At 45.3% G+C, this 13,604-nt stretch overlaps 1 protein-coding gene across 2 annotated transcripts in view; it reads right to left on the bottom strand.

Moving 5' to 3' along the window:
* Nucleotides 1-10,678: 10,678 nt before the first annotated feature.
* LOC149348220 (GTP-binding protein Rhes-like) overlaps nt 10,679-13,604 on the bottom strand; it is a 75,640-nt gene continuing 72,714 nt past the window's right edge. For both annotated transcript variants that reach the window (XM_089588009.1, XM_089588008.1), the window contains one exon: nt 10,679-12,935. In XM_089588009.1, the coding sequence (XP_089444135.1) occupies nt 12,429-12,935 (507 nt within the window). In that variant the 3' untranslated portion in view covers nt 10,679-12,428. The remainder of the gene's footprint in view (nt 12,936-13,604) is intronic.

Below are 13,604 nucleotides of genomic sequence, written 5' to 3' on the forward strand. Positions count from 1 at the left end.
TTTTGGTTAGTATTGATGGTAGCTTCCTCGTTGAAAGCATTTCGTGATATGGAAGTGTGTATTGCTTTGAAGAGGAAACATCTTGTGTTTAGGCGTGTAGAACACCTTTCCTGGCTCCTCTTGAAACATGTTATTCGTGAGCGTGGAAGCTGCAAGACGCCACGCGAGATTTACGTGCTTGCTGGCACGTCGAATCTGTGCCTAATGCTGTGTGTAGCCATTTTGGTTTTGTGTTTACTGTTTTCTAGCTGTTGGAAACTCATCTCTCCCGTGTACTTTCCTCTGGAAATAAAATAACACAAATTAATTGCATTATATTGTTTTACTTCATCCATTGCCATTTTAGTATCGCAATGTTAGGGCAAGCGATCACTATGGATTATTTAGAAACTGATACACTTGCTTGCTTTCTTTCCTCTGCTGTCAGCTTTCCTTGAAAAATAAACCTCGAAAGAACGCTGCAGAGACAAATTAACTAAACTATATTTCTCATGACAGTTGTAGTATTTAGAGGTTAATGTCTCACCCTAAATATTGGGACCAAAAAGGGGTAGTTATTATTGCTATTAGTTATGTTGAAATGTTGGAAACTAAACGTCGCAAGTTTAAGTGTTGGTACGATGCCTGCGATAAGCAAAAGGCTGTAGCGTAGAATTATTTAATACATAACTTTTTGAGAACGCCAGTGTCTGAAATAAACATAAATGATGCCTTGCACGAAAGGAATGAATCGTAGCCTAGTCAAAAAGCAGTGTAGGCCCACAACTCTCCGGTGATTAATTGCGTCCGACCGCAAAATATTTAAAGTTTGAAATTTCAACCTCACAGCTCTGTATTTCGGCAACGGAAGTAATCTTTTGTCCTCTATATATTATAATTCATTTCACAAAGGTTCTAGGAAACCATAAAATATGAGTATGCGATGTGTCATAATCGTGAAAAAAAGCTCATGTAGAAATTCCGCCACTGAAATCGAAATCTAGTGATATTCCAATCTCGCATATCAATTTTTTCCGCATCTAACGTGATACCAAATGCGCTTTACTGCAGTGGGACCTCCGTTTTCATGTATAAGGTGCGCTTTTGTCTTGAAACCACTCAAATTCTCTAACTTCGCAACTTTTTTTTCAAAATAAATGCCCCTATATATATTTACTGCCTTTACCAGTACCAAGGGTCGTTCATTGTAAGAAACTAAGCTTCCTTTATTAATAATTTTGTGACGAACGTTGACCAAATCGATTACAGTGATCTTAAGTTATGAGCGTCGCTGCTTTGTGAATATACTATAACTGGCGGACTTAAATTACTTTTGAGCTAAAGCATGCTTTGAAATTTCGCGAAGCGTATTTCCTTAACAAAGCTTTATAGAGAAGTGGCGTCTAATGATCTTGCGGCAAACTGCCTCCCATGTGATTAATCTTCCCATGTACCTTGTAGATACCTGAAAAGACTTCCTTTAAGGGAGACGCCGCAAATATTTGTAGTGGGCCTTTCCAGGGATTTCGCCAACGACATTCACTACGAAACTGTCTTAGAAAATGCTTACGGCTTCAAGTTGCAAGCCCTTGCTGGAACTCTAGCACATGGCTTCTGCACTCGAGTCTATATAAGGCTTCACATGTTACGTAGCCATGCAACATCGGCAAACTCAAGTTGGCTTCCTTTCAAAGATGTTTACACCGCAAACAGGTGGAGGTATTACATGTACAACGTTTTCCCAACAAGAACTTGCGTGTCTTAATATTTTTTAAAAGGAGGTCAGTGGCTCAAGTGGGAATGGGGGCAGGGTGCATCTGAACCTTCACCGTACACCTCCCCTACTAACTGCATAGAGTTTCTTACTATTACCTAGAGGGAAAGCTGGCAGCCAGTCTATGGGAGTTTGCATGGAGACCCCTGGAGACCACTTCAGACACCATGGGCGCTGAAAGCATCATGGGGCGGTGAGCTACCGACTGCAGAACTACAACTTTTGGCCAAAAAATATTTAAAAAATAAAGCTGTTCGATAACTACGAATGTACTAACATTCAATATCCTCTCTGTAAATGGCAACAAACGAGCAGAAAACCATGTAAATGCAAAGTTTGCCCAAAAGAAGAGGTGGCTAGCTTTCCTATTGGCCAAATAATGAACACTACAAAAACTAATATTTCGTGATTAACAGGCGCATTTTTAAATGTAAATAAGTTTTAAAAAAAATGTTGTTGCTCGGATATTTTAAGGTTGGTTGGTTGGTTTATGGGTTTTAACGTCCCAAAGCGACTTAGGCTATGAGAGACGCCGTAGAGGAGGTTTTTTAATAGTATTTCGGAAAAGTGAAACCTTTTATTGGCGTCATATGTCGTTGCGGTTTCGCTACTATAGCTTTTGCACACTACATTTGCGCCAAAGTCGTCTGCGTATACACAAACAGCGTTTTCGGAATGAAACATCTCAGTAGTGCCACTCCCTGTTCCCGAAAAAATACGACTGTCCCGCAACAAGTAGCTCACCCTCCCATGATGCTTCGAGCGCCATTGGTGGCTGAAGTGCAGCGCCGCCAGCTTTCCCTCTAGGTAATAGTAAGAAACTCTATGACTAACTGCACTTGGTATAGCATGAGTATAGAGAAATGCAGACAGAAAGAAGACAGGAAGAAGACGGGAAATTAGGTTCTAAGAAGACATTAATTCTTTCCAGTCAGTCATCGGCAATAGACTGGTCGATGCCTGTGCCGATGCCGGGAAGGGATGAAAGGGATAAGAACGCCGCGAGCAGCCAGCGGAATGCAATTGTAGCTCTTTTCTTTTTTTGCTGCCGCCCCCATAGAGACTTCGGACGTTTTCATTGTTGTGTTCTCTGTTTTCTTTTTTTCCTGCGCAATCCCCATGCATTCGTGAAAAGCACATCTGCAGTAAAGAATTTATGTAGCGCTATATTAGCGGAATAACTAGATGTCATCGCAATCTTAGCCCGCAGATTGGAACAAATATGTGCAGCCTTATACTCAGTGCGCGAATTACAGCGCACAATTATATATCACGCTATGCACGCTGTATGCAGAAACTGCTTTTTTTTTTTTTATCGCCGATGTCGAGTTCCACGTACAGTTGACGGAGGGTGTGATATAAAGTATCAGTTGTAGGTTTTATTTTGCTGTATTTGTGGGTATCATTCACCGAGCATTATTTGCATGCAGTTGGTCACCGCGTCCATGACCGTACTAGCCGCGACGGCACACCGAGACAAGATGAGAGCTACTATTCTCCCGAAAGTGGCTTCAATTTCGAGAGTTCTGTCTTTGCCCCGGGTTGCCAGTCTGCAAGTCACAAAATACTGAGGCCAATATCTATTGCGTGCTATGAGTTTGTCCAGCACAGAAGCCGACGAAAATCCAGCTCCTGGGTCTCGCGTCGAACAATATTTAACTGCACATTACTACTTGGACGCAGGGTCTGCATCACCGCTCACTCCTCCAATTCATTAGGTCGGCCATCCTTATCTAATTTATTGAAGCATCATTTTCTTTCATCTGTCCTCACATACCCACTGTATGCCCTGAGCCGCCGCGTTGGCTCAGTGGTTATGGTGCTCGGCTGCTGTTCCGAAAGACGCAGGTTCGACACCAGCCGCGGCGGTCGCATTTCGATGGAAGCGAAATGCTGGAGACCCATGTACGATGCGATGTCAGTGCACGCTAAGAACCCCAGGTGGTTGAAATTTCCCGGAGCCCTTTACTACGGCGTCCCTAAGAGCTTGAGTCGCTTTGGAACGTTAATTCCATTAAACCAACCAGCCAATCGTATATACCCTGAAGCTATAAACAACCTTAAAAAAAGCCCCTGTATGTTTTAAACATAGGCGCGCATAAAGGACATGTGCGCTCATTACCAACCAGTGCGTGGTTCACCAAGATAACGAGTACAGCACATCCAGGGTGCATACCTCCTAACTTCTCCAATGACATGGCGGACGAGGATAGCTTATGATGGCATATGCAGTCGTGGACAACCTAACGTGAACTCAAGAACGACGACCAAAACCTACCGAAGGCATCATGTTGCTACCAGAACATGAACCGTTAACGACGTAAAATGTCGCCATGAGAGTGCTTGCAAGTACGCCTGGAGCAGCATAATCGTTGTTAGGCGAGCCAAGGGTTCGTTACTATGTTGCACCTTATTGCATCACCCCCTAAGCGCTTTCTACTGGCGGGAACGTTTTTGTTTTATTTGGCTACCGCTGCCCCATTTTCGCAACCGTTCCTTGACAAGAGTTATCACCGCGGGTCATTATACTCGAAAGGAGACATAGCCAGAAATCCTGCACCAGTGCTTACAGCGTTGGCTTATGTTCTAGTTGCTGCATACAGGCATCGGTTGAAACTTTCTGCCATGACTTCGTCACTTCATGTTGTCTTGTGCATAGCACACGTGCAATTTAGGTATACCAACTCTTCGTTTTTCGTTAAAATTTTTCTGTTAATGACATTATACGGTACTGAGTCCCTTCTCTTTCTTTAATGAACTGCCTCATTCATTTAAATAGTCGAAATGAACGAATAAAAGCTTGAACATAATTAGGCGGGAAGGGGGGGGGGGGATATGAGCGTACAGGTAACGTTCAAGAAGTCACAAGTGCACTGTCGACCATAGAAACTCCTAAACTGACGTGACTGGTGACTGAAAAGACAGATTCTGATACAGATTTCATCCGACCCAAAATTCAACACGCATGCGCAGTCTGGAAGACTTTAGAATTACATCTGCAGCATAAGTTGCCTTAAATGACTTGAACCCAGTACAAAGCACCGGTGTTTATAACCTACCGCATTAACCCGAGTTCACTTTGCAAGAAAATAACAAATTGATGCCCGACTTTTTTAACACCAGGGGAAATACGAACAAGTAACGAAATATGCACCGCGCACTAGACCGCAGACAAGCGCGCCTGCATCATCATAAGCAGTGTTAGACGAGCTATGGGGCGCGCGCCTTTGTTGCGTCCTGTTACATCATTCTCACGATTCGTCCCTGAGTGCTACTGCTACTACCACAAAAGCTTGTCATATTTCCCTCCTGTCGGCCGTTTTCGCAACCACGCCTTCGCAAGCGTTATCACCGCAGGGTCATTACTCTCGAAAGCAGACGCAGGCGTCAATCTCGTGCCGACGCTCATCTCGTTGGATCATGTTCTCGTGCTGCACGGAGCCACAGGTAGTTAGGGTCATCGCTCCATGATTTCCAAATCCATTTTAGGTTACGTTGTCCATGCCTGCGCTTACTGCGTCAATAGTGGGCATCTACGTGATGCAACATGTGCTTGCGTGTGTCACTGTGGCTGTGTGAAGTAACGGTCATCATTTAGGGGGGGGGGGGGGGGGGGGGAATTTGCCTCCATCGTCTTCGACAGCATATGCAAGCATGAAATGCTTCGCAGTACCGGTGTAGCAAGGTCCAGGAGGGGTCATAGACATATAGGTGATCCCACGTTTTCGCAATTTGTGCAGATATCAAGCCCTGACCCATAATCTTCCTGTCGCTCTCAATGAACCATATTATTTCATTTATGGTTTGAAGTCTCAAGCAGCTGCGGACAAATTTTGTGAATGTATCATCTTTCACATTTCGCCCCACTATTCACCGCAATTTATTTTGTTACGACAGTGTTATTTTTCATGTTTCCCAGAGTGAAGTCTTTCCTGTTGTATACTCCATTCACGCAGTCAAAACAGTAATCATAAAATTAGTTCTTGTATACGTTGTGGATGAACGTCGGATAGTTTTGTGCCATGCCCTATTCCCGTGCAGCCTATATCCCGAGACTCGTAAAGCTTTTAGCTTGAAGTTGTGTACGCCAGTGTGTGTGCGTGCGCGTGTGTGCGTGCGTGCGCGTGCGTGTGCGTGCGTGCGTGTGTGCGCGTGTGTGTGCGTGCGTGTGTGCGCGTATGCGCGTGTGCGTGCGTGCGTGCGTGCGTGCGTGCGTGTGCGTGTGTGTGCGTGCGTGCGCGTGTGCGTGCGTGCGTGCGTGCGTGTGCGTGCGTGTGTGCGTGCGTGCGTGTGTGTGAGTATGCGTGCGTGTGTGCGCTTGCGCGTGTTTTGCTGCTAATCTTTGTTCTGTTTGTTCGTTCACTCTCAAAGCTGTCTATTTGTCACGCGAGTGGCGCCCAGGCTTATCTCGACCGATCGCGGCCACTTGCAAGTGCTTCCACGTTTTTTTCACGTTGGTGTATCTTCTTTTGGTTCCTTATCTCGAAGGTTGCTTACCAGCTTTACAATGAGCGCGGCCAAGAACTGCAGGCATTCTGTTCGACGACCGCCGAGCACGCTTGTTCCTAGGCCATCGCGGAATCATTCAGTTCTTTGTGGGTGCGAGTCAGCCCAGTAGAGTTTCATTTGGAAGCCTTTTCGCTGTCATCCTGATCACCGGACTGCCGTCACCACTACGTGACAATAAGTGCGTGCGTGCGTGCGAGCGTGCGTGCGTGCGTCCCATCCCTTTTCTGCCTTCCTCACTTGTTTTTATGGACGCTTCTTATTCTATCGCTTTGGAACGATGAGTAAAACCGCATTTACGAGATGGAATACGGCAGTACGTACTGTTTGACAACGCGGCCGCCGGCAACCCAATTTTTGCTTTGATAGCAGACCCTTGTAAAGCTTCCATCGGGCGCTACAGTTCCCGGTGTGTCGATTGCTCTAGCGTGCGCCAAGACGATAACCATACGGACGGAATGGTTCGGGAAGTCTACCACATATCCTGCCTCTGATTCACCGCGGTTCCACGACGTTGTTCATCTGAGTTTGCCGGAAACAGTAGCTAAACGCATCTTATGCAAAAAAAAAAGAACTGGCAAACATCTTGGCTTGTTCTTGCAGTTCCTTCAAAACAGTCTGTATTACACTGAAAAGCTCAAGCTGATTAGCAGCCATTGGCAAAATGCCGGTCTCATTGCTTTCCCATACACTTTTCTGGAAAAATTTAATCAAGTACCGGCAGCTAACCACATTCTGGCTCATATTCCTTGGTTATTTCTTCGTGGTGCATGCACTGCCAACGTTTCGACAAGAGATCTTGTCTTTGTCTTCTTGTCGAAACGTTGGCAAGTAACCCGAGGCTTTTCCCTCCCTTGTTCACTTAATTATCAAGGACCATCTGCCCAACCTCTCTCTACCATATTTCATGCTTAGCTGTTTGATCTTAAAAAAAAATGCTGTTTCTAAGCAGACGAACGCTATCTTTCTTGACCTTTGAGTGCGCTGCAGTGGAGTGTGACGAAATTTTTCGGTCTTTCCGTCTTACCAGTTGCAGGGGTAAATGAAGACAGTGCCAGAGACGCTAGCCTGTACGTGAGAGAGAATTCCCCTCCTGGGCCTATGCGGACAAAGTAACCAGAGATGGCGCACCCTCGACAGTGCTCACTTACCTCGATAGTGCTCACTTGTGAACACTATCATTTATGGCTCTCGGTCGTCTGGACAGCATTTGTTTTTGGCAGAAGGTAATGGCGGGACATTTCAGTGTCTTCCGATGATGACGCCGTTTAGCTCGGGTAAGCCCAGGTACAACCGTAAACACCTTCTACATGCAGTGTTTTCTTTAATTAAAGTTTGAAATGTAATTACCGCCGAGTTATTAACTAGAAGCTTAACTACGTCAGTGAAACCTTAGGAGATCTGTGTTTGCAGCAAGGATAGGTGTTGTGCGGTAGTTAAGGACGACTCTTGTGGATCGCCTACGAAGCAGCAGGCTATGAAACTCGTCGTGAAGGATTTGTTATCAGAGTACAGTTACGATCCCTTCTGCTTTTAATCCTATGCTCTTTTTTAGGTTAACCGGATGAGTTAAGTGATTCAAATGTAGCTCCGTGCAACCAACTGGTCAGCAGTCGTCACTTTGCTATTAGTCTTTGAGCTTGAGTTCGCCATTCTTAGTCCCGTGTTTTCAAGGATCGAGTCGCACAAGATAGAGCACATTTGAAAAAAAGTGAGTAGTTGCTCATTAGCACCCACCCAAGCGACGTAGCTTGGGCGTATGATAATGAGAATTACTCTCTTTTTTTGAGTCTTTCTTATATGCGACAGGGTGCATCTGGCGGCGCTTCCAGTCACCCAGCAACAGCGATCGCATCCAAACAAATAAGCAGTAAAAACCAACAATGCTTACAGTCGAACAGTGTTTATTTACACGTGGAAGCAGCGTTTGTTTTCATCATTGTCGTATCGTCGGCCTCGGCATGCACATGCAAAGAGCTTACAAAATAAACCAGCATCATTCGAAGATACAAAGGAATAGAGGCGAAAAAAAATCTTAGTCGACAGGGTTTCATAATAACCGACAACTTCACAAGGAACAATCGACTTCGCACGGTGAGCATCACAGCCTAAGCAACAACAGCACCAACACACCGCAAGAACGTCTAGCCTATTTTTTTACAATATCGAACGATGCTTGTTGCGACGTTACGTCATCAAAGCAAGCACAAACTGAACAAGATTACAATGCTTGGGTCATCAAAGTCATCGGTGAAAAACTCTGCGAACTGTGGCAACAGCATTGAATCCGCATAACTTATAAGTTGTATTCACTGCTGCTGCACCATACATTTAGGGTAGTATAAAAGAATGTCAAATTGTCAGTTATTTAACGCCTTGGTACACGACCTGTTTTGGCCGGATTCAGCCGCACACTAATGAGAATAAGTTTTTCCTCATTAGGGGCGACTTGAAGAATTTTTCTAATTCTTTCCGCATTGATATGCGCAAGAATGATGCGCTCATCGTAAAGAACAAGCGGCACAAAAGATTGCAACAGTACAGCTTTTAAGAAATATCACAACAAGGATATAATTCATGGCAGCAGTGCACAAAACCGTTTTCTTCCCATTTAAGCATTAAACGAAAGTATACGAAATAAAAGAAAGTTTTAGGTAGCGTTAAGAGCCAGTAATCAAACAGAAATTGTTTCGATACTTTTCAGAGAACATGCATCTTTACATCTTTGCAGTGCATGTTGCAGGAATGTTCTGCTCATCAAGTTGCACCACTTTCATTGGCTAGCTACTACAGAACAGTTTTTACTTTACATATTTGTAACCACATCCACCACCTCTTTAAGAGTTGCCAGGATTGTCTGGTGAATTTCACCGCGACCTAAATATTTTTATGGCGTTAATATGCAGACACATATGCGTGTATTTCTCTGTAGTCTGGAAGTTACAGTAACTGCGCTTTTTTTTTATCGTAACGTTGCGCCTGAGCACGAGTTCATTTCAATGGACATAATTGAAACTGAGGAAAGAGAATTAGAAGCATAATAGTACAAGTGTTAGTTCCTAACTAGTAGCATTCAAGCAAGCCCGCAAAGTGTGTGCTGATAACGGCTGACATCCAAAAAATTAAACGATGCTTAAGACACAGGCATCAAGACACCGAAGTGACACAGTTATAGCAACATAAGCACACTGAAGGCCCGAAAGACAGCGTTACGTGCGGCATCACAAATACAGGCAATTGCATCAGGGGAGTTTGTGTCGTTTATGTGTGTATAATAACCATCGCCACAGAAGTCGCTACACCACGCCACTGGATCACCGACTACAAATGACTGAAAAGCATCTCCGTCGCATTCGAAGCTGTCTATTCGAAGTGTCAGAAACTTATTTTTCAGGCTTTGTGAATCTCATGATGCTCATATAGTGTTTGCAGAGATCTCCATTTTATCTAAATATAGCTTGCAGTAAAATTTCCCTCACCTTGATGACGTCATTAAAATCAGATTCAGGAAAACAACTTGTCAGTTTCACAATAATTTCATTTCGTTTTGGTGGTAAATGTAATCTTTACTTGGTAGTAATTTTACATATGCTTTCGCTAATTTGAGTTGTTTCGATGACTCGTTTGCAAGCTAGTTGCCTTGAAGTATATGTCTGTTTAGGCTTTAATTACTTCCTTTTCTATATTTTCTTTTTCTGACATTTCAAAGAGAGTTCAATTTGAGGAGTGAGTGCGGAACAGTTAAATACACAGAAATACACCGATAAAACATCTAGCGTAGGCACATTGTGAAAGCGTTGTTGTAATCAAGTTTGGCATTAGTACGCGCTGAGGTTTTGTGATGGCTCCATGTTTAACGCGAGTTCCACCGCCTATGTCCGCAGTTAAGTTAAACGCAGGCTTAGAGGTTGCGTAAACGCAGAAATGGCAACCGCTTTAATTCTTGAAACGCCGTTTCGACGAAGGCTACTCGTCTGTAGAGCTGGTTTAGCTCACTCAGTTTGTCGGCGTAAGGCTGCCTATCTTCTTATCTAATGATCTAATCTAATCTTTTCTAATGTCTTATGATCACGTTAGAAGATCATTAGACATGTTCTTCTTCATAGGTCGGATTCTTTGCTTTTGAGACCTCGAACAAATTCTCATCAATGCAAATACCGGCGGATGTAAGAGGGGTCTTCATAGAATTAAATAAATTTACGGAAACTTCTTTCAATAGTTACAGTTCTTGTAAAGCTACAGTTGCGCAATTGCACGTCCATGGTGATGAGAATACTACGCCAGGAGGTTGTGGTCGTTATGGTTGAGTCCGAAAAGGAAGTATACCATTCAGAAAAGGCGTCAGAGATGGGACAAAAGGGAAGCCGTAATAGGCGGCGTGTTACAAAACCGTCTCAGAGTTCGTTAAATTGTTTGTTCCTGGGCGGGTCTTTTGTGTAGATGGCAGACAAGTAGCAGTTGTACGATTAGAAAGACATTCAAAACGTTCCAATGTTTCTAAATCTAAGAGTGTCTACAAGAGCTTACAAGGCCAACCAGAGGATACAGGAATATCAGGTTGGTGGGAAAGACTGAGACTCCAATCTTTACTCTATGAAGGTAAGGACTAGATAACGTCTGTAGATGGTAGACTAGTCTAGTGTTGGTTATTAACGGGGGGATAAGTATCGTATAGACGTGCATGATAGTTCTACAGGTTATAGAAAAGAAAGAGGTAGGCTAGGGACCTAATACAGAATGAGGGTAGAAAAGAAAGCAGATATTTTATAAACAATCTCACTCCGCCATTTTTTTCCTCCACACTTGCGTATCAAATGCCTAAACTACCGTGTGTGCTAAAGCTCTCGTTCAGACATCACGGCTCCGACAGTAACCGTTCTCGGCCTCCGCGATTGGTTGCTTTCAAGTGTAAAGTTACCTTCCTTAAGCCAAACAGTATAAGTGCGTCAAGAACTGAGATTTCGCTATTGGCATTCCATTCCCTCTTTCCTTTTTGTTTGCACCTTAAACTACGGCAGCGTAAGTGGCTCTCGGCGCTTAGTTGGAGCATCAAAATCAGTCGCAAAATCTCTACCTCTGCTGAAACCCAGCCTCACTTCATAAATGCGTTATTTTCCACTCATGCCCATTAGCATTTTTTTATTATGCGTGTGCTGGCAGGTAGGCGCGTCAGTCACTCTCAGATTGTCCTGAGAAAATGGACGTCAAAACATGCACAGTTTCACTAACACTGAAAAGCGTCAAAACAGTTTTGATGTGCTGTACTTGTCACTGTTCCCGTTCACACTCCAGAGTTCAGTCTTTCGTTGAGACTGGCGCGGGTCTTGGCTGTCTTCTCGGGGTAGATGAACCACGGCGCCACAAGATGGCTCGCATGTGTCATTCCAGGTCCACGCCGATACTATGTAAAATGTCCGCACTATTTCATGCTGGCATTACGGTGCTTGTTATTCGCGTGATTCTCGCCTCAAATGGGTCACTTTCTTGTTTAACGCCTCCTGAAAAAGCAGGCCTTCTCCGAACATTGCTCTGCAGTGTGCAAGAGTTGTCGACGGAGAATGCTCTGCAATTTCGGTTCACCTTTGAATGACTGTCGCAGAACCGTGACGTGGTGGAATATTCGACGAAGGCCTTGGCATGGACTATAGGCAGATTTCGGAGCGCTTCGCACTTTATAGCTATACACTTGTTTCACAAGCGCGGCGAAGCTAACCCGTCGCTGCATCACTTCTGTGTCTCTGCGCAAAGGTTATTCGCTCCAGAGAGCTCGGTACGGAAGTAGTTCGCTAAGCGTCGTGAACGACACAGCAAATGTCATCCGTACTCGAGCTGACCTCCTCGGACACGGGTGACACACTGTCCTGGCAAGCACTACTCAGGCGCCGATAAAGAGCGTCTGTCTTCCATTAGGCAGCCCCACCCGTCACTCTGTTGGTGTGGCGCGCAAGCGCTGCACTGATGTTCCCACGAAGAGCTCAGTCTGGCAGGACGGGCTGTTCATGAACGCGGTGTGCACAGTAGCATTGTCCGTGACAAAACACAGCAGCCATTCTTCGCTGTTGCTTCGGCTATGTATAAGTGCACAGGTTACAGATACATCACAGTCGTTAGCACGCAGATAGCTCAAGTCCGCGATAGAAGAGGATAGCTAATGGCCGCCATGGCGCAGCTACGAGACAGCGCAGCTGTTCCTCTTGAGCAGCGCCTTGTCCTTGATCGTAGGGCTGGTCGGGTACACGGGCAGGGAGCGGCGCCTCTTGTTCACCACGGCCGGGTTGAGGTCGTACGGGATCTTGGCCTGCACCAGCAGTTCCTTGAAGATGCCCAGGATGTTGATGTTCTCCTTGGCCGAGGACTCGACGAAGCCGTGCTCCCAGTCGATGGAGATGATGGTCTCGGCGACTTCGCGCCTCACGCGACGCATGGCTGTGGGCAGGTCGCACTTGTTGCCGACGACGACCACGGGAGCCCTGGCGGACCTTAGCTCGACGATCTGGTCGTGGATGCGGCGCGCCTCTTCGAACGACTCCGGATCGTCGATGGCGTAGACCAGTATGAACGCGTCCGCCGTGGAGATGGCTAGCCGACGCATGGCTGGGAACGGGTAGCTGCCGCTCGTGTCCACGATGTCCAGGGTCAGCGAGGCGCCGTTCAGCTCGTACTCGCCCGTGTGGAACTGCGTAAACAAGGAAAAAGAACGTGCCTAATTAGACATGTAAGTAGTTAGTTCATTATTCAGTAATGGTCAGTCAGTTAAGTATGGTGACTCATTTTATTTACTATTAACAGCAGGTCCTTTTTTCAGTCTCTAACACTGGGACCTTCTCTGCATGCACTACGCCCACTTATTGTACTTTTTTATTCGCGGCACAAGCAGAACTGAGTTGAAATTGAAATGATGTGTGGGCTTAATGTCCCGAAATATCACGTGGCTATTAATCTCAACCACCTGGGGTTTTTTTAACGTTCGACGGCAATCCGTCCTTTCCGCACTTCGACCACTTCGAAATGCACGCCACCGGCGCTAGGATTAGATTCCGCGATTTTGGACGACAAAACGACGAACGGGTCTTAAACGGATCCGATGTACTCGGGCAAGCGTGTTTTGTTGTTTTCTCTGCGTGCTCTACACAGTATGCAATTAGGCCATGTGGCCTATTCAACGAGGCTCGAGCTGATAGACTGAGCCACCACCTAGCCTTCAACTTCAGTTTCTGGCTTAACTCCCTGGAACCAATACTTAATCAGCGGTGCTAATATAACTCGCTACCCCAGTTTTCCAGGAAAACCCAAAAAGGCACTCAATGTCTATCTCTATGCACGCTGTGATTGTGTATTTTGTTTT

This window comes from Amblyomma mixtum, chromosome 4 (assembly GCF_055824585.1).
Source record: "Amblyomma mixtum isolate Tamu chromosome 4, ASM5582458v1, whole genome shotgun sequence".
Classification (NCBI taxonomy): Eukaryota; Metazoa; Arthropoda; class Arachnida; order Ixodida; family Ixodidae; genus Amblyomma; species Amblyomma mixtum.